The following is a 25,919-nucleotide window of genomic DNA, read 5'->3' on the forward strand; positions in this document are numbered from 1 at the left end:
CACACACAAAGAAATCACTGCCTATTGCACAGCAGTTAAAGATGCAGTGGGGGGAGGGGTGGGCAGCTGCTGGAATGGCCTTGGGTCAGCGATAGCTCTGGCAGAGGTTGTCCTTGAAAGGGCAGCTGCTGTGAGAGTCCTCTCAGCCTCACCCACCTCCCAGGGTGTCTGTTGTGGGGGGGAGAAGATATGGGAGATTGTAAGCTGCTCTGAGTCTCTGATTCAGAGAGAAGGGCGGGGTATAAATCTGCAATCTTCTTCTTTAAAAAAACTGGCCATTTCCACTCACGGTCCGCTGGACCACTGTATTGTGGTGCCATACTATCTTGCTTCATAACATCTTGCTGAACTAACCTGTTGCACTTTTACTGAATGTTGAAGTTGATTTTATTGTGATTTTAATTCAAATTGCTGTTCTCCGCCCTGAGCCCCCCAAAAGGGGGAAGGGGCAGAATAGAAATAAACTAATAATAATAATAAAAGTGTTGTCAAGTCGCAGTCAATTTACAGCAGCCCTGTAGTGTTTTTAAGGCAAGAGACAAACAGAGGTGGTTTGCCAGTGCTAGACTTCCCTGGACTTCCTTGGTGGTCTCCCATCCAAGTACTAACCATGGCTGATCCTGCTTAGCTTCTGAGATCTGATTAGACTGGCCCAGTCCAGGCCACATGCAGGACCTTGAATGGCACACAGAAGTTAAAGCAGCTGAAGAGTTTCCCCAGTGGTGTTGTTGGAGTTAGACTTGGGGATGAAAAAAAACCAGGCCTCCAGTCATCCAGGGCTGCCCCTGCCCCTAGGCTAACTAGGTGACTGCCTAGGGCATCAACCTTCTGGGGGCACCAAACTGGGTACCCCCACGTGACTTGGTGATGTTATCGGTGCAGGGGTGAGGGACGCCAGAAATTAGCCTCACCTAGGGTTGACTCTAGTCAAGGTTGACTCAACCTTCCATCCTTCCGAGGTCAGTAAAATGAGTACCCAGCTTGCTGGGGAGAAAGCGTAGATGACTGGGGAAGGCAATGGCAAACCACCCCGTAAAAAAGTCTGCAGTGAAAACGTTGTGAAAGCAACGTCACCCCAGAGTCGGAAACGACTGGGGCTTGCACAGGGGACTTCCTTTACCTTTTTACCCCACAAACAAAAAAACCTGTTCTTGTGTCCCATCAAATACCAGCCGGTTTATGCAAACCCCACAGGATTTTCATGGCAAGAGGCATTCAACGATAGTTTGCCACAGCCTGCCTAGTGAAACCTGGACTTCTTTGGTGGTCTCCCATCCAAGTACTAAGCAGGGCTGACCCTGGTTAGCTTCTGAGAGCAGGCACGCTCTGGCTAATCAGCTATTCAGGTTGCTAATATCTTTTGCTATTAGGATAAACTTCCTGGCAGAGTGGTTCCTCAGTGGAACAGGCTTCCTCAGGAGGTGCTGGGCTCTCCCTCCTTGGAGGTTTTTAAACAGAGGCCAGATGGCCATCTGACAGCAATGCTCATCCTGTGAACTTAGGGGGAGGTGTTTCAATATCACACCTTTATTGGCATAACTGGGGGGGGAGGTATTTGTGAAGTTCCTGCATTGTGCAGGAGGTTGGACTAGATGACACTGGGGGTCCCTTCCAACTCCATGTTTCCATGATTCTAAGGTCACAAGTTCAATCCCTGGCACCTCCAGCTAAAAAGCACCAGGCAGTAGGTGATGTGAAAGGCATCACATGTGAATGTAGTCGCAGCTATGTTACAAATACATAGAAAATGAGATTTGTGTTAGAACTCAAGAACCAAGTCACATGGCCATCTTGAGCATGGTCAGATCCTGGACAAGTCCACCTCTACAATGTTCTGCCAATAGCTTGGCACATTCCAGTGCCATTTACCTTTGGGAGTGGGGGAAGTTTATGACCAACGGTGCAGTCCTAAACAATGTTCCCTGTAAGCTGCGGAGCCTTGTGAGCAAAAATTCTACTTTGTGACGTTTCGAACGAGTGATTTGGCGACTGCATTAATGAGCTTGCTATGGAAACATTTTTTTTTTGAGCTAAGACAAAAATGTGTGAGCCAGAGGCTAAAAAGCTGTGAGCTAGCTCATGCTAACTCAGCTTAGAGGGAACACTAAACAGAGCTATACCCTTCTAAGGCCACTAACTTCAATAGACTTAGAAGGCTCAGGGTGGCACTGCAAATCTTAGGGGATTTTTTGGGTTGTTTTTTTAAATGCAGCTTCTTAAAACAGTTCCAGCTCCTCACCCTAGCAGCCCTCTCAGTGGCGGACTGGCCAGGGTGTCAGCTTGCCCAATGGCAAGAGAGTCCTTGATGAAGTGGCTCCCCTTAAACTTTACACAATATGTTTAAAATGTTAATTACGCTTTTAGTAGCCTGCAAATATAATAGACATTCCGATATTACTACTGTAACGCAACTAAAATTTATGTTGCATTTAGGGTTGCCAGCCTCCAGGTGGGGCCTGGGGATCTCCTGCTTTTCCAGCTGATCTCCAGCTGGCAGAGATCAGCTCCCCTGTAGAAAATGCAATCTTTATTTACATTTAGTATCTACTGTATACTGCCAATAATATGTACAATATATGTACACTGTAATTACTAATATATATATACATTTGTTTCGCAAATGTTTTAATCGCACCCTTTCTCCACTTCTGTATTTTTGAAAATTTTATTTACTGCTTATAAAAATTAAATGATAGCCTTATAGTTGTGGGTGGGCCCCCTATGTCTCCTGGCAACCAATATTTTTAGATTCAGTCCGCCACCGATCCCTCGACCTTCATTTTTAACACTGGCTGCAAAGCAGTAGTAAAGAATCTTCAACAACACGCACAAAAGAAAGGAAACTCAAGCTCAACAAAGCTTTTAAATAAAGAAGGATCTACAAAGCTCTGCTCTGCCCTTGTAAATGCTTCTGTGCCACAGAACTAATAGAACCTGCACATCAGCCAAAGAGGGGAAAACAACCTCAGATTTAACTGGCGAGCAAAACCTTCAGTATTCATAACGTAAAGCTTTATTAGCACTAGATAACCATCTTGGGGGAGCAAGACAGTGTACACAATGTGGCTTACAGAATGTAATCAGGTACATTAATAAACTGAGGAAGGCCTGGAGACTAAAGTTTGCATACACAGCAGTTCCTGGGCTAAATCCCTCTCATCTCTCCCTCATTGTGCTCCTGATGGATCTAATCCACATTTTTAGCCAGGGGTTCTAGGCAGGGCTGTGAACTCTGGATTGGGAGATCCCTGGAGATTTGGAGGTGAACCCTGAGGAGGGTAAGGGAGGGACCAGAGTCCAGCCTAGGGTTGCCAACCTAAAAGCAGTGACAGGAGAAAGCCCAAAGGTTCTGTGATAACCGGCCTCTAAAGAAGCAATAATACACTTATACAAACTTACAAAACAAACTTCTATAATATTCAAAACACTCTCAGACAAAGCATCTCAGAAACATACCCTGATATACAGAACACCTAAAGTGAAAACAAAGAAAGGACATAGTCTTTGAAAGTTCATGATAAACAGTCCCACACGGATGATAACAAGTCCTTTCATGTTCAAAGGAATCCTCAGTCCAGTTGCTCCTGAGGAGACCCCGTAGTGTATCTGAATGGTTTCAATTCCAAATGTAGTAAGTACAGAGCATCACACAGCAACGAGGTAGTACTTTATATTCCCTCGTTTCACTAGAAGCTTCAACAACTTTCTCAGAGCACGGCAAGATTTCAATTCTTTGCACACAGTTAAGTTACAATCTTCCAAAAGCTGTTGAAAGCTGGTCAAAGGGTATGCTTCTAAGATGGTTTGTCTGAGAGTGTTTTGAATATTATAGAAGTTTGTTTTGGAAGTTTGCGTAAGTGTATTATTGCTTCTTTGGAGGCTGGTTATCACAGAACCTTTGGGCTTTCTCCTGTCACTCTCTGCTGTGATTCTCTGTTTGTTGCATAGCCTCCAAGTGGCATCTGGAGATCTGCCGGGATTACAACTGCTCTCTGGGCAGCAAAGATCAGCACACCTGCAGAAAACAGCCTCTTTAGAAGGTGGCTTCTATGGCATTATACCAAACCAAAATCCCTCCCCAAACCCTGCCCTCCTCAGGCTCCAACCCCCAAATCTCCAGGAATTTCCCAGTCTAGAGCTGGTGACTCTAGTCCACCCTCCCATTTTCCATTTTCTCTGGAGAATTTTCCCCTTGTAGCCTGAAGATCAGCTATCTTTCCGGCAGGTCTCCAGACCCACCTGGAGGATGACAACCCTAAGGAAACAGACAGCTCCACGGCAGTTCTTCTAGGTCCAGGGTGTCCAAACTTGATTAATATAAGAGCCACACAGAATAAATGTCAGATGTTTGAGAGCCACAAGACTGGAAGGAAGGAGGGAAAGCAAACGGGGGAGGGAGAGGTGGAAAGAAAGCAACTTTAAATGCATTCTCCAAACCGCCAGATGGTTTGGCTTGGAGAAGTGATTTAAAGAGAGAAATTCCTTCACCAAGCTGGCTGACAGGGCGGTGGGGCCTTTGAGAGCCACACAATATGTGTGAAAGAGCCACATGTGGCTTCTGAGCCACAGTTTGGCCACCCATGTTCTAGGTGCTATGAAAAATTGATGCTGAGCCATGCTTTGCAAGGTGAATCTGAAACCATGTACCGGTTTGCTCTTTACATTTTGGTGCTTTCCAAAAAGCAGCTTTTCCCTGTCATTTTTTTTTCCTGGGGACAGCTTGGAAGAGCTCAAAAGTGTCTTTGGAAGGAAGGAAACAGCATCTCCATTACCAAGGTAACCAGACCAATTTACCTCATTGTGCTGCATCATGAGGGGGCATTGGCATGGTTGCCTTGACTACAGGGACGCATTCCCTTTTTCTCTCCCACAATCAAGTCATTGTCCCCGCTTTGCTTCCAAATGTGATGTTACGGATCCAATTCTGACTGGCTACGTTCACGTGTGATGTCATGATCTTGACTGGCTGAGATCCAAAGAAGGGGGGGGGGAATGATGCCAAAGGAACAGTAGAGAACATGAACACAGCAGCTGCAAACAGTCACACCAAAGTCATACTTTTTTAGGGGAGAGGCTGTGGTTCAGTGAAAGACCCTCTGCTTTGCACGCGCAAGGTCGCAACTCTTCAAGTACTTGAAGGGCTGTCATATAGAGGATGGTGCAGAATTGTTTTCTGTGGCCCTAGAACGTAGGACCAGAGCCAACGGGTTGAAATTACATCAGAAGAATTTCCGGCTCAACATTAGGAAGAACTTCCTGACAGTTAGAGCAGTTCCTCAGTGGAACAGGCTTCCTTGGGAGGTGTTGGGCTCTCCTTCCTTGGAGGTTTTTAAACAGAGGCTAGATGGCCATCTGACAGCAATGCTGATCCTGTGAACTTAGGGGGAGGTATTTCAATATCACACCTTTATTGGCATAATCGGGGTGGGGTGGGGGAGGAGGTATTTGTGAAGTTTCTGCATTATGCAAGGGGTTGGACTAGATGACACTGGGGGTCCCTTCCAAATCTATGTTTCTATTATTCTAAGGTCGCAAGCTCAATCCTTGGCACCTCCAGCTAAAAAGAACCAGGCAGCAGGTGATGTGAAAGACATCACATGTGAATGTAGTCAGCCTGTGGCCCTGGAGACTTGCTGCAATTCTAAGTAGATAATACTGACCTTGACAGACTGATAGTCTGATTCAGTATAAGCAGGGGTTGTTTTGCAGAAAAATAGGTGGCAGAACTCATTGGCAGAACTCATTAGCATATACCCCCCCCCCCCAGCCAAAAGCAACCCAACGCAAGAAAGGAGAGCGCTAGGTGAGCGAGGCCTGCTTGGGCTGGCTAAAGATCCAGCCAGCCCAAGAAGGCCTCGCTCACCTGGGGCTCTCCTGTGTCACCCCCCCCCCTCCAGTCAAAAGGCCAGCAAGCCACCTGCCACTCAAAATCACATAAGAAATGGAGAAAGGGTGGCGTGGGCTTCTCCAGGGGTTCATGAGGGCTGCTGAGGACCTGTCAAAGCCCCTGGTGGCTGGCTGGCTGCCGCTGTCCCACTCCAGGGATTGTTATGCAGCTGCACTTACTATTCAATGGACAAGGTGGGTAGGAAGGGATGAGGAGGGGGCATCAGAAAGGTTCAGGAGCTGCACTCCTGTGAGCTCCTGCTGAATTCAAGGCCTGAATATAAGGCAGCTTTATATGTTTTCATACTTGGAGTTATTTTTTCCCGGAGTGGTTTTGGGCTCCCACTTGTTCCCCTTTCCACCATGAAAAAATTTTGCAGGCCAAAAATCAGTGCCACACAGCACTTGCCTTTCTCCCCAGTGAGCTGAAGGTGGCCCACATAGAGTTTCCAGAGAGAGCTTTCCATCTAGATTTCTTTTGCAATGCTGCTGCTCGCTGCATCGCGGCTAGGCAATGGGTTTTACTCAGCACCTCTACAGAACTGGGGACATTGATTTATTTGATTCATTTATGCCCCTTCTTTCTACCTGATGGGGGCCCAAAGTGGATTACAGAATTCTCCTCTCCTCCGCTTTATCTGCACAACAATCCAGTGAAGTAGGTGAGTCTGAGAAAGCGGGACTGGCCCGACGAATTTCCATGACACTAAAACAGACCCAATATTTGTCTGGTCTTTGAAAGCTTCAGGCTTGACTTACATCATTTCTAAATCACAGAATCATAGAGCTGAAAGGGACCCCTACAGTCATCTAGTCCAAGCCCCTGCACAATGCAGGACATTCACAAATACCTCTTCCGAAATTCACAGCAGGCCCACAGCAGTATTACAGTTCAAGCTCTGCTCACAACCTGAGTTCAATCCCGGTGGAAGCTGGGGTTCATGTAGCTGGCTCAAGGTTTATTTATTTACTCAGCCTTCCAAGGATGGATAAAATGTAGATGACTGGGGAAGGCCATGGCAAGCCACCCTGTAAAAAGCCTGCCGTGAAAACAACTGGTACTTGCACAGGGGACTACCTTTACCTTTTTAAATTCACAGGATGTCCAAATGCAGACAGGCATAACAACACAGTCAAAGAATCTTCAGTAACAGGGCTAGGGGAAATGTCTGCATGAAACCTTGGAGCACAGCTAATAGTGTGGTTTCACAGGAAAGGGATCAAGTCATTATGGGCATAAAGATTTAGGGGATAATATCAAGTAGCTCATCTGGATAATGTACTGGCTGCTCCCACCCAACCTGTGCAATCCCATGCTAATAGTTTCAGGCCCTCTAATTACCTGATCTCAATTTACGGTCCCGCTAATCACACAAGATGAACATCAGTTTTTGATCACATTTTAAAAACAACATTGTTCTGTTCAATTAACTTCCAGATCCTTTTGAAAAGTCCTAGGAATTTGCAAGGCAACTGGAGACACTGTAGCTCAGTAGAAGAACCTCCGCTTTTCACACAGAAGGCCCTGGGTTCAATCCCAGGCATTTCCAAGTTTAGTAAACTGAGGAAGTAGATACAAGTGAAAGACTTGAGCATCTTCAGAGTTGCTGCCGATCAAAACAGACAACACAGACTTTAATAGGCCAATGGTGTGACCAGGGCTTTTTCTGTAGCAGGAACTCCTTTGCATATTAGGCCACACACCCCTGATGTAGCCAATCCTTCTGGAGCTTACAGTAGGCCCTGTAAGAACAGCCCTGTAAGCTCTTGGAGACTGGCTACATCAGGGGTGTGTGGCTTCCTATGCAAAGGAGTTCCTGCTACAAAAAAAAAGCCCTGCTACCAGGCTTTAGGGAGCAATTTTCACTGCCTTATCTCTTACACATCCTTAAGAATAAATTCCGGTGAGCAGCCATGTTGGTCTGGAGCAACTGAACAAAATCTGGGTCCAGTGGAACCTTTAAGACCAACAAAGTTTAATTCTGGCAAAGACAAACTGGAGCAACTGAACAAAATTTGGGTCCAGTGGAACCTTTAAGACCAACAAAGTTTAATTCTGGCAAAGGCAAATTGCAGAAATGTACAATCAGGGCTTTTTTTTTTTTTTTAGCAGAAGCTCCTTTGCATATTAGGCCACACCTCCCTGACGAAGCCAATCCTCTTGGAGCTTGCAGTAGGCGCTGTAAGAAGAGCCCTGTAAACTCTTGGAGGATTGACTACATCAGGGGTGTGGTCTAATATGCAAAGGAGTTCCTGCTACAAAAAAAAGACCTGGGTGTGGCTCAGTATGAAGCTACTTCAACCTAGACGTGCTTTCTCAGAAATAAATCCCTCTACATTCAAACAGGTAAACGTGCGCATAGCAACATAGCCTTGCTTAATGTAATTATGCAGAGACGGCCAAACAAAAATTGATCCATTTCACAACTGGACCTGCCCCGGTCTTTGTCACCAGGTAGTATTCTATCAAGTGAAAGGAAGGGGGCATGTGGCAGCATGAGTCATACTTGAGTAACTCCTAGTTAGTATACAGAAAGCTCCAGCAAATTGCGAGCCAATGTTTTGTTATCACAACCATTTAGCATGCAGATTTTAATCCAAGAGAAACCCAAGGGAGGCTCCAGTCAGGCAAGTCACACCAACGGTTATGAGGCAGGTGTGTGCTTTCCTCCTCCACCTGCCACCCACTTTATTAATCTATGGTCTCTAGATCAGGGATGTCAAACTCATTTGTTATGAGGGCCAGATCTGACATAAATGAGACCTTGCTGGGCTGAGCCATGTTGGGCCGGGATGCATGTGTACCTATTTAAGATTAGGTGGCAGAGATATAAACTTTATAAAGACACAAACACAATTTTTTTTAAAAAAAAACCCTTAAAATAAAACATGCTTAAAATATTAGCACTTGGTCTAAAAGGTGCTTTCCTTGCATCTCTCCCATGGGATCCAGGGAACTGGGCAAAGGAAGCTCTGGCTCTTTCCTTCCTTCCCCAGGGGACCAGGAAGGGGAGGAGCCTCAGTGGATAAAACGAAGAGAGGCTTGGCTCAGTAGCTCTGCTGTGCAAGCTCTCCCTCTCCTCTTCCTCCCCAAGGGAGGCGCCTCAGCCAATGGAGAAAATAGAGGCTTTGCTCTGTAGCTCCTGTGCGATTGAGCAAGCCTTGCAAAGCAAGCTGTTACATGGAAGGAAGAAGGAGAGAGGGAGAAGGAAGCAGATGACAGCCAATTGCTCAGGGGCCTGAGTGAGCCCTCCGAGGTCCTGATTTGGCCCCTGGGCCACATGTCTGACACCCCTGCTCTAGATGGTGTTCACTTCTTAGAGAAATTCTTCCATAGTACAGCTAGAGGCTCACGGAACAGTGAGCAGAAGCAAGAGGATGCAGTGATTGAAGCAGAATAAACAAAGAGGGAGTGATACAAGTAGCAATGTGCATGTGTGCATAGAGTGCCATCACGTCACAGCCAACTTATGGTGACTACATTGGGCTTTCAAGGCAAAGGATATTTGGAAGTGGTTTGCCTTTGCATCACGTCACGACCCTGGACCTCCTTGGTGTTGTCCCATCCAAGTGTTTTCTTGGTGGTATCCTATTAAAATATTAACCAAGGCTGACCCTCCTTAGCTTCTGAGATATGACAAGATCGGACTAGCTTGGATGACCCAGGTCAGGGCACAAGCAGCAATACACAGGGCATTTTTTGTAGCATATTAGGCCACACACCTCTGATGTAGCCAATCCTCCAAGAGCTTACAGGGCCTATTGTAAAAGATCGGACTAGCTTGGATGACCCAGGTCAGGGCACAAGCAGCAATACACAGGGCATTTTTTGTAGCATATTAGGCCACACACCTCTGATGTAGCCAATCCTCCAAGAGCTTACAGGGCCTATTGTAAACTCCAGGAGAATTGGCTACATCAGGGGTATGTAGCCTAATATGCAAAGGAGTTTCTTCTATAGAAAAAGGCCACAAAAGCATTTCAGTAACAGGTGACAGCCAAGATGGGTAGCTGGGGTTATTGTCTGTAGCAGTAAAAAAAGAGCAAGAATCCAGGAGTGCCTAACAAAATTTGTAGCATGGGATGAGATTCCATGTAGTATCTGAAGACAGCCGTGACTCACAAAAGCTCAAGCCTCACCACAAATTTTGTTAGTCTTTACGGTGCTACTGGGCTCTTGCTGTTTCCCACCAGTAATGGATGAGTTAGATAAAAAAGATGAAACTCATTAATAGAGGACAAGGGACATTTGATTTATATAAAACACGTCTGATCTTTCCCATAGCCCAGGGGTGGCCAAACCATGTTTCAGGAGTCACATGTGGCTCTTTCACACATATTCTGTGGCTCTCAAAGCCCCCACTGCCCCATCAGCCAGCTTGGAGAAAGCATTTGTCTTCTTAAATCACTTCACCAAGCCAGACAGCAGCTTGGTGAATGCATTTAAAGTTTCTTTCTTTCCATCTCCCTTTCCACCATCTATTTTCCTTCCTCCTTCCTTCCCTCGCTCTTGTGGCTTTCAAACATCTGACGTTCGCATCTTGCAGCTCTCAAACATTTGACATTTAGCCTACGCGGCTCTTACATTAAGCAAGTTTAGCCACCCCTGCCATAGCCAAAGCCCTCCAGGCAGCTTACAAAAGAGATAAAAATAAGCGTGTCTATAAAATCCATTTAAAAAGCCAGTGTTTTAATTCCCACGTTGCCAAGGAAGCTCCTTGGGTGACCTTGGGCCAACACTGTCTCTTTCAGCCTCATCTACCTCGCAGGGCTATTGTGAAGATAAAACTGAGGAGAGGAGAAACAGGGAGTGTTCATACTACACTAAATAATGCATTTTGCAAGTGGATTTTTGCTGTTCTTACACAATAAAAATCCAGTTGCAAAACACATGATTTAGTGTAGTGTGAACGCACCCACAGTATCACAAATTAATTTGAGGAGAACAGTGGGGTATAAACACCCAAATCGACAAAGTCAACCTTCTTCCTGCTAAAGATGCACCACCACTAAAAGCAAGCACATAAAACTGCCAACAGTCTTTCCGTCAGGAATCTCCACAGCAGGCAGAAATACACCTGGCGAAGAGGCTCAGATCGCTGGGGAAACATCAGCCTTTCTGTATCACCCCGGGGGGGGGGGGGAGAAAAAGGAAGGGTGGGTAGCAGCTGCCAACCCCACTTTTGATAGCGTGCCAGATTGTGATCTCAACTTGTGAAAAACCCTTCACGGGATCTGATGTAGCCCCGGAGCACATTTTGTACCCTGGCTCCGAAACCCCCTGGGCTGAAAGGGGTGTGAGCTCAGGTAAGTCAGGATAGTGCCAGGTGTGTCAAAAAGATATGGGGAAGGGGGGCTGTAAGGCCGAGAAGCAAAACAGGCCGCGGTCCTGGGTATTAAAAAGGGGTTCATAAGAAGGGCTGTTTGAAAAATCCGGTCTTTGGCCTCAGAGAGCAAACGAAGCCATGGGGGAAGAAAGAGGCGGAGGCTCCCAATAACTGCCAAGCCAAGAAGGCGAACAGAAAACCCATTCAAGAGTTGCGCGGGAATGGGGGGGGGGGGGTGTTTATGGGCATAGTGGCCATTTTGGGGGCTCTCCGGCCGCCTGCAAAGAAGTGTGTCTATGCGATCTATTTTAAAAATCTCTTTTAAAAGCCTCTCCGGAGCTCCGGCTCCTGCAAACGTCCAACAGGTCTGTTGTGCACCAATCCAACCCTTCTCCCCAGCGCTGAAGCGCGCGCAGCGACAGCCCAGGAGAGACCCACCTGTTGGATTTCTGCCTGCTGAAGCCGCAACAGAGCCCCGGTGCTAAAGCAAAGCCTCGCGGGGTTGGGGGGGGGGGGGTGGATTGGATTCTGTTTTGCTTAAAAAAAAAAAAAGCAGCTCTTTTTCCTACTCAAAAACGTTGCAAAAGCGGGAGCCCCGCCTAGAGCCCGAGCGAGAAGAATGCAGCGGGGGGGGGGGGGATTTGCCAACCCTCTCGCTCCCCCCCCCGGGGGTACTTACGATCTCCAGGCAGATGAAGGCCCCCGAGTAAGTGCGCAGGATCTCCAGGCCGGACGGGAGGGTGATGCGGGGCGGGGGGAAGTAGGCGGTGGCGTTGGGGGGCGGCGGCATGGAGGACCCCCCTCGCGCGGGGATCATGGTGCTGCCCGGGCGGGACTCGAGAGGCGAGCGCGAGTGCTGGGAAGCGGCGGCGGCGGCGGCTCAGCCCCTGACGTGGCCGCGGGCAGGTGGGGAAGGCAGGCAGGCAGCAGGAGGCGAGAGCGGGCAGAGCCGCAGGTGGCCAGGCGGGGGGGCGGCGCGTGTGCCTGGCCCCGCCCCACTCCCCCGCCTCCGCCTCCGCCCTCTTCCCCGCGCAGAAGGCTTCGGCCACCCCGGAGCTGGAGGAGGCTGCCCAGGGCGGCTTGCCGGTATCCTGCTGGGGCGAAAGAGGTCATCGGTGCCTTAGCGGACGCCCGAGGGTTTCCTGGCCGAGGGCGGACGGGGCGGAGCTGGCCAGCGTTGGGATGATTTTAAAGCTCTGGTGCAAGCGGGCAGCCGTGTTGGTTTGAAGCAGTTGAACAAAGCAGGAGTCAAGTGGCGCCTTTAAGACCAACCCAGTTTCTATTTAGAACGTAAGCTCTTAAGAGCACACGAAAGCTTACGTTCTAAATAAATTAAATTGGGTTGGTCTTAAAGGTGCCGCTTGATTCCTGCTTTGTTTAAAGATCTGGGTTCTGCTCCTCCCGCAATTGCGCAAAGCGGCTTCCCCATCAATAAATAAAACGAACCCACCCATCCCCAAAACGGCTACATTTTGCACAAGTCCAATACCGTAAATAAGATATGTGCACAGTTTGGAGGGATGGTGGCTCAGTGGTAGAGCAGAAGGTCCTGGGCTCAATCCCCCAGCATCTCCATCTAAAAAGGGTCCAGGCAAGTAGGTGTGAAAAACCTTACCTTGAGACCCTGGAGAGCCGCTGCCAGTCTAAGTAGACAATACTGACTTTTGTGGACCCAGGATCTGATTCAGGGGAAGGCAGCCGCCCTCATATATGGTCAATACCTTAAGTTTATTCGAGGGAAGGACAGCAGCTCAGTGGTAGAGCATCTGCTTGGTAAGCAGAAGGTTCCAGGTTTCAGTCCCTGGCATCTCCAACTAAAAAGGGTCCAGGCAAATAACTAAGGGTCTGATTCAGTATAAGGCAGCTTCATGTGTTCATATGTTAAAATTTGCACAAGTCAAATACTTGCACTTACTTGAAAGGAAGCCGACATGGCATGTTTGGCGCCCCCACCCAGTCTCAGATACATTTTTTTTTTAAAAAAATTGCACACATGTAAAGCCCCCCCCCCCACTTTTATTTGACAGCATGGTGATTGAAAGTGCTGTCCAGTCTCTATGGCGACCCCTTGGGGTTTTCAAGACAGACATCCAGAAGAGGTGGTTTGCCTTTGCCTGTCTCTGAATAGTGACCATGGACTTCCTTGGTGGTCTTCCATCCAGCTACTAACTGGAACCAACCAATGCTTAGCTTCAAAGACTTGAGCTAAGGAGGGGCAATCCCTTGAGTCAGTGAATCTAGGGTTGCAAAGTCCAGGTGGGGCTTGGCGATCCCCAAAATGACAACGGATCTCCAGACTACAGAGATTAGTTCACCTGGAGAAAATGGCTCCTTTGGGGTTGGACTCTATCTGGCATTATACCCTCTTGAAGTCCCTCCATTCCCCAGATGGCACCATCCCTAGGTTCTAACCCCACATCTCTAAGAATTTCCCAACACACCACTGACAACCTTAGGTATATCTCAGGCTATGAATTATACAAGGCGGGTTCGGCTCCCTCCCAAGGCGGGTTTGGCTTCCATGGGATACTCAGTTTACAGGGGGAAGCTTTCTTCATACGCTCAGAAGCACCTTCTCCAATACTACTCACTCACATAGGCCAAAGATTGAACCCTAGCAATTAAAAGCAGGTTCTGTGATTCAATCTTGGCCAAACACTTAAGTGGATACTACACAGGGCTTTTTTTTTTTCTTTTGGGTAGAAAACGGCCATCAGGAACTCAATTGCATATTAGGCCAAACCCCTTACATCATCGTTTTACACCCCTTACATCATCACAGGGCTTTTTTTGTAGAAAACAACCAGCAGGAACTCGTTTGCGAATTAGGCCACACACCCTGACACCAAGCCAGCTGCAACTGCGTTCCTGTGTATTCCTATTTTTTAAAAAGGCCCTGACACTTCCTCGCTCTGCCCCACATGGGTTCTTAAAAGATGTGAGCGAAATACTCAGACATGAACCTGAGCCCATCAAACTGGCGAAAACTGTTAAGGCTGGCATAATTCACTTAGGACCAATGTTCCCTCTAAGCTGCACAGTCTTGTGAGCAAAACTTCTACTTTGTGAGCTACAGGTATTAAAGTTGTCAGCTCCTGCAAAGATTAGTTTGCTCTGGGGCCATTTTCTCCCGAGCTAAGACAAAAATGCGTGAGCCAGAGGCTAAAAAACTGTGAGCTAGCTCACACTAACTCAGCTTAGAGGGAACACTGCTCAGGACTATTTATTACTGTACCTAGGGAAGCGTGCTTCCACACGAAAGCTTCTTATACCTCGGATACAACTTTATTGGTTTTAAAGGTGACCCCGGGCCCAGACTCAGACTTTGTTCTTGAAAAATGTGCTTCTCTCGGGGAGGAGAAGATATTGTAGGGTCCCTGAGTCAGTCCAGATTTGTTCAATCTACACTGGCTTCCAGTTTGCTCTGAGCTTAGCTGAAGGTGGCACCTGGAGATCTCTCTTTATTATAATTGATTTCTGGATGACCAAGACGTGCTCCCCTGGCTGCTTTGGAATATGGCGTCTGTGGCACTATATCCTGCAGAGGTTCCTCCCCTCCCCAAACCACCTCCTCCCCAGGCTCCATTCCGCCCACCCCCCAAATCTCCAGATATTTCCCAATCCAGTGCTAGCTGGTGTGAGATCAGTTTTAACTCCAGGAGATCTCCAGGCCCCACCTGGAGCCTGGGAACCATACTGCTCTCCCACTTCAAGATTCTGTCATCTCATTCCACAGTGTGTTTAGATTGGGCGTATTTCTTCCATTACTGAGGTGACATAAGACAGAATTAGGGAATGCAGTGTGTGCAGGGTGGGTGGGTGTTGAAACCAAACTATCAGAGCAGATGACAGTTCTCAGCTCTCCTGTCTGGAGCAAAGTTTCAGGCTCCTCCCACACACGTTCTCATTTTAATTTTTTTTGCACCTCGCACCACGCGCCCTCACGCAGCAGGTAGAAGGAGCACCCAGCAGCTGCTGATCCAGCCCTTTATTTATTTAGCCCTAACATTTTGCTCAATGGGCACACCTCTTGTGCCAGAGCTATTCAATACATTCTGGTTCTGCCGCATAGTTGTATCTGCGGAGTAATGTACGAGCAAGTCTCGTTGTGCAATACGGGAGCGGGCGAGAAGCATTGGCTAAACAAGAACGATGCAACGCGGCGCCCCGGCTCCTGAAGTGGAATTTGAACTATCCTGAAATAGAAACTTTGGTTTCTAGTGTAGGAAGAGAGGGTTGCATCGTGAACTGTAAATGGCAGATTATTAAAAGAACAGCCTGAGGGAACTCATGCCGCAGCAGTGGGCCCTACAGATAGAACTCACCAAGGTGAAAACACTTTGTTCTCATCTTTAACAGAAGATTGGAAACCATAGCACCTTCAGTGGAAAGGCGCGGCAGTGTATGTTTAATTCCAAAATGTCTGTTTCTTAATGGGCACAATTCAAAGTGCGAGGTCTTACCCTGAAGGCCCCAAAAGTAGGATTGTCAGTCTCCAGGTGGGGCCTGGAAATCTGCTACTACAGCTGATCTCCAGACAACAGAGATCAACCCCCCTGGAGAAAATGGCTGCTTTGGAGGTGGACTCAATGACATTGAGCTCTATTGAGGTCCCTCCCCAAACCTAGGATTGCCAGTCTCCTAGTGGAGGTGAGGGTACTGCCCTGAGTCCCACCACCAATCAGCTGTCTGGCAGGGGAACTTACCAAGAGAGGGCGGAGTCTTGCCTGACACCTACTTTCCTTTCCTTTAGGCGCCGGGACACAACAACTGTTCTCTTCCTCCAGGGTTTTAACAAAGGGATTCAATCTTTATTAGCTATTTTCTGATCTGCTTGTAGCCTGAGGACTGTTTCATTAACATTACGGTGGTGGCTACAAACATAGACAGCTAAACTTCAAGAGGGGATTGGATAACATATGGAGCAGAGGTCCATTAGTGGCTTTTAGCTGCAAGGTCTAGAGGGAACACTCTGTCTGAGGCAGTGACGCTCTTTATCCTTGGTGCTTGGGGGCAACAGTGGGAGGGCTTCTGGAGTTCTGGCCCTACTGGTGGATCTTCTAATTGCATCTGTGCTTTTGGCCACTGTGCAACACAGAGAGTGTATTCACACTACACTAACTAATGCGTTTTACATCTGGATTTTTACTGAGTAAGAATAGCAAAAATCCAGATGTAAAACACATTAGTTAGTGTAGTGTGAATGCACCCAGAGTGTTGGACTTGATGGACCACTGGCCTTATCCAACATGGCTTCTCTCATGTTCTTATTTTAGATTGTTCTACTTGTTAGGTATGCTTTTATGGCTTGCTCTTATTAGCTGCTTTCACTGACATGTTTATTTTATTTACTTTACTTTTTAGCAGGAACGGCCTGTGGCAAATCTTGGAACATTTAGGATGTCCCCCAAGGTTCCTCAGTATGGACATCCAGCTACATGAAGACCAGCGAGGCCAAGTCAGACACTGCAACGATCTCTCAGAGCCCTTCCCAATAGGCACAGGTGTAAAGCAAGGCTGTGTTCTCGCGCCAACTCTCTTTACGATCTTTTTTAGCATGATGCTTCAAAGAGCCGCAGTAGATTTAGATGATGACGATGGTGTCTACATCCGCTATCGCACCAATGGCAGCCTGTTCAACCTGAGGCAACTAAAGGCCCACTCCAAAACAATGGAAAAACTTATCCGAGAGCTACTGTTTGCTGATGATGCTGCACTTGTCTCCCACTCGGTATCAGCTCTGCAGCATATGACGTCCTGCTTTGCAGAGGCTGCCAAGCTATTCGGCCTAGAAGTTAGTCTGAAGAAGACAGAAGTTCTCCACTAGCCTGCACCCCAAGAAGATTATCATCCTCCTTGTATTACTGTGGGTGAATCAGTTTTGAAGACAGTCCAGCAGTTCAGCTACCTGGGGTGCATCATCTCCTCAGACGCCAAGATCGACAAGGAGATTGACAATAAACTGGCAAAGGCAAACCGTGCATTTGGCCGACTGCATAAAAGAGTGTGGAGCAACAAGCATCTGAAAAAAGGCACAAAGATCAATGTTTACAAAGAGGTTGTAATGACAACCCTCATCTACAGCTCCGAATCGTGGGTTTTATACCGTCATCACCTGCGACTCCTTGAGCGCTTTCATCAGCGCTGCCTTCGCACCATCCTCAACATCCACTGGAGTGACTTTGTGACCAACATTGAAGTCCTCAAGCGGGCTGAGGTTACCAGCATCGAGGCATTGCTGTTGAAGATGCAGCTGCGCTGGGCAGGGCATATCTCCCGGATGGAAAACCAAGCCTTACCAAGATTGCCCTGTATGGCGAACTTTCCACCGGCCATCGAAATAGAGGGGCACCAAAGAAGAGGTACAAGGACTCCTTGAAGAAATCCCTTGGCACCTGTTGCATTAACCATCACCAGTGGTCTGACCTAGCCTCAGATCGCAAAGCATGGAGGCACACCATCCACCAGGCTGTCTCTTCCTTTGAGAACGCACGCATAGCTGGTCTTGAGGACAAAAGGAGATTGAGGAAGAATCGTACTGCTACAGCACCAACCCCAAATTAGACTTTTCCCTGCAGCCACTGTGGCCGGATCTGCCTGTCCCGCATTGGTCTTGTCAGCCACCAGCGAGCCTGCAACAAACGTGGACTACTGCACCTTTCTTAAATCTTCCTTCGCGAAGTCAAGCCGAGAGAGACTTTATAGCCCGCCTTTCTTGCTGAGGCTCAAGGGAGATTACAGATTAGCGAAGGGGCTGTGGCTCAGTCAATGAGTTTCTACTCTGCATGCAGAAGGTCCCAGGTTCACTCTGTGGACCTTTCTCCAGTTATACAGACCAGCAGGGCTTTTTCTTTTGAGCAGGAATGCACAGGAATGCAGTTCTTGCTGGCTTGGCTTTGGGGGTGTGGCCTAATATGCAAATGATTTTGGAACTCATTTGCATTTTAGGTCACACCCCTGACACCAAGCCAGCTGGAACTGCATTCCTGTGCATTCTTGCTAAAAAAAAAAAAAAGGCCTTGCTAGTCCATATAACTGGAAAAAGCTCCACAATGATGATATTGGGGGTGTGGCCTAATATGCAGCCTGGTCTACAAAAAAAGCCCTGCAGGCCAGGCTGTAGGTGATCTGAAAGACCTGCCTGAGATCCTTGAGAACCGCTGCCAGTCTCCCATTGGGTGATATTTTGTAGAAAAATAGGCGGTGGAGCTCATCCAGGGATTGTTATGCAGCTGCACATACTATTTAGTGGACAAGGAGGTGGAACTCTCAGAAGGAGGAGGAGGAACTCTCAGAAAGGTTCAGGAGCTGTGCTCCTGTGAGCTCCCACTGAATCTGAGTCCTGGTGATGCTGAAAGAAACAATTTGAGTGGAATCCTAGAGTTGTCTCCATTTGATGACACCACTTCCCGGGGCCCCACCAGAAGTGACATCATGCCATCAGAGCAAGACTGATTCCCTCACATCACCCTAACCTACCAAGTTTCAGCTTTGGCGGGGGTGGGGGGCAAGGGCTTCTAACGTGAGCTCTCCTGCTAGAGCTAAAGCCCAATGCCAGGCAGCACCCCCTTCCCCCAAAGCTGAAGCCAACTCTGGGCATTCTGTATGTGTCCAAGAGCATTTTATTCACCATTATTATGATAAGGGATAGCCTCTGGGGGACCTGGGGATCCCCTGGAATTATACCTTATTTCCAGACTATAGAGGATAGTTCCCCTGGAGAAAATGGATGCTTTGGAGGGTGGACTCTGTATCATTGTACTCCACAGAGGTCCCTGTCCACTCAGGCTCCATCCCAAATTCCCAGAATCTTCAAAAGTTTCCCAGCCTAGCTCTGGCAATCCTACCTCTCCATCCCCTTTTAGGCCAGAGGGGAGTTGGCAACCCTATGATCCTTCCCCACATGGAAGTCATAAAAAAGCTTTAGTGTAGACCGGCGAGCCTGTCCTGAGCCAAAGTAAAGGCAGTCTCCCCAAATGGCAAATTTGGGGGCATCCTTAAAATCAATCAGTTGGAATGCTCTTAAGTCAAGAAAACGATAATATTCAGCTTTTTTTCGTTTTGGTCTGTTTGTTTGGATGGATTAGGCCAGATACTGAAAACAAAGCGCTTTGATCAGAGGGGTTTAAAAATTGTCTTAGCGCATTATCAGGTATAATAATAGCCAGTGGTCAGGTCCAAGGCCTTTTATGAAGACAGGGAAGCGAGGAATGTCATTAGACAGGTTTCCCCTGGTAGGCAGCAGCTGTCCACCAGTGTTAGGGTAGCACTGCACACAGCAGCTGTAAATCCATCCTAACTGGGTGGTGAAGCCAGAACCACACTTGCTTTTTGATAGAAATGTAGCCCAGAGAAGCTGGGACGTCTCAGGGCACGCGGCCCTTAATGTTTCTGTGCTACAGTCCACAGCTGCTCGTTTTCAAATATACACCACTGAAATTCAGCAGTTAGAGTCATATAACACCGAAGTAATACAATTATAGATCCAGCCTTCCCAGCTTTCTTCTTTAGTCTGTGCAACACACAACCCATTCAACAGAAAAAGTTAATGTTAACCAGGGCTTTTTAAAAGCAGGAACGCAGTTCTGGCTGGCTTGGCATCAGGGGGTGTGGCCTAATATGTAAATGAACTCTTGCTGGGCTTTTTATATCAAAAAAGCCCTGATGTTAACCAAACATTAGTGTTGAGATTTCGCATTAGGGTTGCCACCTCTGTATTGGGAAATGTCTGGAGATTTGGGGGGGGGGGGGTGGAGCCTCAGGAGGGCGAAGTTTAGGCATAATGCCATAGAGTCTAACTTTGAAAGCAATCATTTTCTCCAAGTGAACTGATCTCTGTCGCCTGTAGATCAGTGGGAACAGTGGGAGATGTCCAGCCACCACCTGAGGTTGGCAACCCTATTTTGCACACCCCACAGAGAATAATTATCAGTGTAATTGTGAGTGATTTTCCTTATGCATCTGGATCATGTTGTATTGCTTAATTCCCAAAGGTGCATGGAAGCAAGATTAGTCACATGTGGTTAAGCGTTTAATTTCTAACTGCATGAACCAAGGATCATAGAGTTGGAAGGGACCTCCAGGGTCATCTCGTCCAACCCCCTGCACAATGCAGGAAACTCACAAAGACCTCCCCCTAGATTCACAGGATCCGCATTGCTGTCAGATGGCCATCTAGCCTCTGTTTAAAAACCTCCAAGGAAGAAAAGCCCACCACCTCTTGAGGAAGCCTGTTCCACTGAGGAATCGCTCTAACGGTCAGGAAGTTCTTCCTAATGTTGAGGCAGAAACTCTTTTGATTTAATTTCAACCCATTGGTTCTGGTCCTACCTTCTGGGGCCACAGAAAACAATTCCACACCATCCTCTAAGGAATACTATGTATTTTGATCGTTTTCCACAAAGGACTGCCACCCTATGATGATAGCACTATGCAGAAGGAGGTTAGGTATGAATTCATTTGCTTACTTCACGCATACCCTACTTTTCTCCCCAATGGCCACCCAGGGCAGCTTAAAGCATCCTCCACTTATAGATGCTCTTCAAAATGTCAAATGTGTTGAAAATCTTTCTCATATTCTCCTTATGAAGAGCACTCCAGCTTAAGACATTTGTGAAAATTAAGGCTTTTTAGTTCAGCATGCTAATGCCAAGTTTAGTTAGACTACACTAAGTTTAGTTGCATTTGTTTATTAAAATTTTTTGATGGTTTTCTCTTTGATTAATCTGACCTTAGATTTTAAAGAAGGAGTAACATTTTTAAGTACTTCCCCACCCCCTCCAGATAAATAATTGTTCACTTTCTTCAGTTTTACATCAGTTGAAATTCAGATTCGGATTTCAGAATTCCAATTCTTGAATTCCAATTCTTGAAGCTGAAATCAAAGTCCATTTGTATGTATCTGATAGCAGCTGGGATTTAGTTTCTTTGGGCAGTCAACAGTGCCATCCTAAGCACAGTTTCAAGGTTTAACTCTGTTTAGCAATGCACATAGGAAAAAGTATTTTTAAAAGTATGATGGGAGTATGGTTTATTATTACAACAGTTGTAATGCAAGAAGCATTTTAAGGTAGATGGTGGGCTGATATAATTTATCACACTTTCCTGTGTTGTCAGGGTGTGTGGCATATGCAAATGAGTTGTGCTAATGAGCTCCGGCACCTCTTTTTCTATGAAATGACCCCTGACAACAATACACATGCCAAGGTATAAGGCAAAGGACAAAGCTGTTCAGCATGAACAGTTCTTGAAAGGAATTAAGAGTTATAGGGGACAACAAAGTTAACGATACAGTGCTCTCATTTTAAACGTCCAAAGGTTGTGTCAACAGGAACGCTGGTTCCAAGGCTCATGAATCAGGAATATTTCTCCACTGTGGTCTGTTGTGCACTTCAAAATGTTAGTCAAGTGATTTACAGAACAGACCTGCACAATTCAGGAATTCACTTACATGACAGTGAAGAGCAGAGATGGAGAAAGCTTTCTGGCCACAGGACTAGCCAAGAGCGAGTGAGCTGTGAGTTGCTGAACTTCTGAGAATAAGCAGGATATTGCTAAAAATAGCAATCTTACAGGTGATTGCCAAACTGGAACTGACCGGGCAGCAACCATGACCTGCAGCACATCATCCAGAGGAAAGAGGAAGTGTTTTTGGTATATGCTCAGTTATTTGGGGAGAACCTCAAACAGGGGTGGCCAAACTGCAGCTCAGGCTCTTTCACCTATATGTGGCTCTTTCACCTATATTGTGTAGCTCTCAAAGCCTCCACCGCTTTGGTGACTGGCTTGGAGAAGGCATCTGTCTCTTTAAATCACCTCTCTGACTCCAAGCCAAGCGGCAACTTGGAGGATGAATTTAAAGTTAAAGTTGCTTTCTATCTTCCCTTCCCTCCCTTCCTCCATCTATATACCTTCCTGCCTGCTCTCAAAATCTAACATTCATGCCTTGCAGCTCTCAAACATCTGACATTCTGTGTTGCTCTTATGTTATGCAAGTTTGGATATCGAAGAAGAAGAAGAAGACGACTGCAGATTTATACCCACCCTTTTCTTTGAATCAGAGACTCAGAGTGGCTTACAATCTCCTATATCTTCTCCCCCCACAACAGACACCCTGCAGCTGCCCTTTCAAGGACAACTCCTGCGATAGCTGTGGCTGACCCAAGACTATTCTAGCAGTTGTAAGTGGAGGAGTGGGGAATCAAACCTGGTTCTCCCAGATAAAAGTCCACACACTTAACCACTACACCAAACTGGCTCATGCTGCCCCAAACCAATGCAAATCTGTTTGGCAGGCACTTAATTGTTTGGTGCAAACTGAACAGAATGGGTGATGGGTCCACAGCTGATCCTTGTATTCAGACACAGGAAGTTTGACTGCTGAACACCTTGGATGGAAATTGACATAATCTGTGATACTGGCACAACGCATAGCATTTGGCCTGAGAGATCTGCATGCCTATGTACATTCCATTTGCAGTTTTCCTCCCTCTGGGGTTGCCAGGCCTCCCTGGTCACTAGCAGCGGATGGGGGTGGGGCTACCAGGTTGGGAAACTTCTGGAGATTTGGAGGTGGAACAGGGCCGTGGCCAGTGGTGGGACATTGAGGGTTGTGCCCCCTTTCAAATTTGCAATGCCCCCATCCCACGCGCTGGGCCAGCCTGAACCTTCTTCGCCAGGAGGTACACCACTAGGAAATCCTCCTCTCACTCACCTGGCTTTCCTTCTCTCTCCAGTCTGCAGGTGGCGGCGGGTGAGCTTGGGTGGTGAGGCAGGTGAACTCAGGTGTCAAGGGTCGGCCCAAAGCAATTTCCTTCATAGTTCCTGTTCTCCTCCTGCCTCAGCAAAAATCTCACTCTCTCTTTCTCTCCCTAACTGCCTTTTTAAAAAGCTCAATCGGGCCAAGTCCCAACCCCAACCCCTGTGCACTCAGATTTCTCTTCTACACCTTCCACTTCCCATTGGAGAAGTTTCCAGCTCAGGCTAGTGAAATGCTTCTAGAAGTTCCCTTCTGCCCGTGGAAATACAGTCTCTAGGAGCAAGGTAGGAAGAAGGCAGAAGGGAACCGACAGAATGGGGGTGGGCAGTGGTGCTGCCACTGACATTCAGTCACTTTTAAATCCTGTGGCACCCCACTATATTATAGGCACTTTATGGAAGCAAGCTTACAGTTGAGTGTGTCATCTCTGAGGGAAGAGTAATTTCTCGGGCCTGAGGTGGTTAGCCTGGGGAGAACAAGGACCTCAGTGGGGTACAATGCCTCAAAGTTCACCCCCCAAATCAGCCTTTTTCTCCAGAGGAACTGACCTCTGTAGTTTGGAGATGACTGGGAAATCTCTAGGTTCCACCTGGAGGCTGGCATCCCTACCTCTAGCTGAATAGACATTTCATGTACATCCCCCTCCAAGGTCACTAGCTGTTGTGCATGTGCATTTGCGCGTGACTCTCTCTCTCTTGGCTGGACTTCGCGAACAAAGATTTAAGAAGGGTGCAGTAGTCCACGTCTGTTGCAGGCTCGCTGGTGGCTGACAAGACCAATGCGGGACAGGCAGGTCCGGCCACAGTGGCTGCAGGGAAAAGTCTGATCTGGGGTTGGTGCTGTAGCAGTGCGATTCTTCCTCAATCTCCTTTTGTCCTCAAGACCAGCTATGCATGCATACTCAAAGGAAGAGACAGCCTGGTGGATGGTGTGCCTCCATGCTTTGCGATCTGAGGCTAGGTCAGACCACTGGTGATGGTTCATGCAACAGGTACCAAGGGATTTCTTCAAGGAGTCCTTGTACCTCTTCTTTGGTGCCCCTCTATTTCGATGGCCGGTGGAAAGTTCGCCATACAGGGCAATCTTGGGAAGGCGGTGGTTTTCCATCCTGGAGATATGCCCTGCCCAGCACAGCTGCGTCTTCAACAGCAATGCCTCGATGCTTGTAACCTCCGCCCGCTTGAGGACTTCAGTGTTGGTCACAATGTCACTCCAGTGGATGTTGAGGATAGTGCGAAGGCAGCGCTGATGAAAACGGTCAAGGAGTCGCAGGTGATGACGGTATAAAACCCACGATTTGGAGCCGTAGATGAGGGTTGTCATCACAACCGCTTTGTAAACATTGATCTTTGTGCCTTTTTTCAGATGCTTGTTGCTCCACACTCTTTTATGCAGTCGGCCAAATGCACAGTTTGCCTTTGCCAGCCTATTGTCAATCTCCTTGTCGATCTTGGTGTCTGAGGAGATGATGCACCCCAGGTAGCTGAACTGCTGGACTGTCTTCAAAACTGATTCACCCACAGTAATACAAGGAGGATGATAATCTTCCTGGGGTGCAAGCTGGTGGAGAACTTCTGTCTTCTTCAGACTAACTTCTAGGCCGAATAGCTTGGCAGCCTCTGCAAAGCAGGACGTCATATGCTGCAGAGCTGATACCGAGTGGGAGACAAGTGCAGCATCATCAGCAAACAGTAGCTCTCGGATAAGGTTTTCCATTGTCTTGGAGTGGGCCTTTAGTTGCCTCAGGTTGAACAGGCTGCCATCGGTGCGATAGCGGATGTAGACACCATCGTCATCATCTAAATCTACTGCAGCTCTTTGAAGCATCATGCTAAAAAAGATCGTAGAGTGACTAGGGCTAGGACTTTAGATACTGAACCTTTTTCTGGGTTTCTAGTTTCAAAGGTCAGTGGGTCAGTACCTGCAAAGACATGCCCTGTTTATAAGCCTATAGCAGCTGCCAAGAAAACACTTGAAAAGTTTATCCGGGGTGAGTCACTTACCGTGAGTGGGGCTCTCGCATGTGGGGCTTCATTTTGCAGGTGCACTGGGAAGCACACACGCACAGAAAAATAGGCCTTCCAATCTCATGCCGAAATCTTCTAAGAGGGAGGAAGCCCCACCCCCAACAGCCGCCACCCGATGCAACAGCACCAACATGATGACTTCATGTGGAAGTGACATCATCATCCGAGGGATGTTGCATGGGACTCCTCTGGTATTTGGGCAGAATGCTTTGGTAACCATGGAGTGTTGCCCAAAATATAAGTGTTGCCACATGATTTCCCTAGCATGATGCTGTCACTTCTGCATGACATCATCATGTCAGGGATATCACATCAAGCAATGTCACCCAAACTGTTATATATGTGACACTATATTATGCAATCCCTCTCACTCCTGGAAAACTCCCTCCCACCCGCCACCAGCGAGACCCAAGGATGGATGGACGCGTGGAAGCAGGGCTTTTTTTGTAGCAGGAACTCCTTTGCATATTAGGCTACAACCCTAATGTAGCCAAGCCTCCAAGAGCTTACAGGGCTTTTCTTATAGGGCCTAATTTAAGCTCTTGGAGGATTGGCTACATCAGGGCTGTGTGGCCTAATATGCAAAGGAGTTCCTGCTTCAAAAAAAGCCATGGGTGGATGGATGGATGGATGGATGAATGGATAGATTCAAGGCAGAGCCAACTTATCCGTTAGGCCCAGTAGGCACAGTGCCTACGGCCCATGGTACTTTTAGTGGCCCACGAAAATGTTTTAATTTCTTTTAAAATAAGAAGGAAAAAATGTTTTAATTTTTTTTCTCACATCAGAGAAAAATCGAAATGTTTACAGCCCACACAAATCTATTAAATTTTGCTGAAAACGGGGGGGGGGGGGGGGGGGGAGGGGGGGTTAAAGTTTTATCCAAAAAGTATTTAAAGTTATATCAAAATAGTTTTTAAT

General features: G+C 47.4%; 1 protein-coding gene across 1 annotated transcript in view; it reads right to left on the bottom strand.

Annotated features, from left to right (window-relative positions):
* The window catches only part of MAL2 (mal, T cell differentiation protein 2), a 31,547-nt gene extending 19,411 nt beyond the window's left edge, over positions 1 to 12,136 (bottom strand). Inside the window, exon 1 of the mRNA XM_060243279.1 lies at positions 11,893 to 12,136. Within this exon, the coding sequence (XP_060099262.1) occupies positions 11,893 to 12,030 (138 nt within the window). The 5' untranslated portion in view covers positions 12,031 to 12,136. The remainder of the gene's footprint in view (positions 1 to 11,892) is intronic.
* Positions 12,137 to 25,919: the final 13,783 nt, after the last annotated feature.

This window comes from Heteronotia binoei, chromosome 7 (genome assembly GCF_032191835.1).
Source record: "Heteronotia binoei isolate CCM8104 ecotype False Entrance Well chromosome 7, APGP_CSIRO_Hbin_v1, whole genome shotgun sequence".
NCBI classification, from domain to species: Eukaryota; Metazoa; Chordata; class Lepidosauria; order Squamata; family Gekkonidae; genus Heteronotia; species Heteronotia binoei.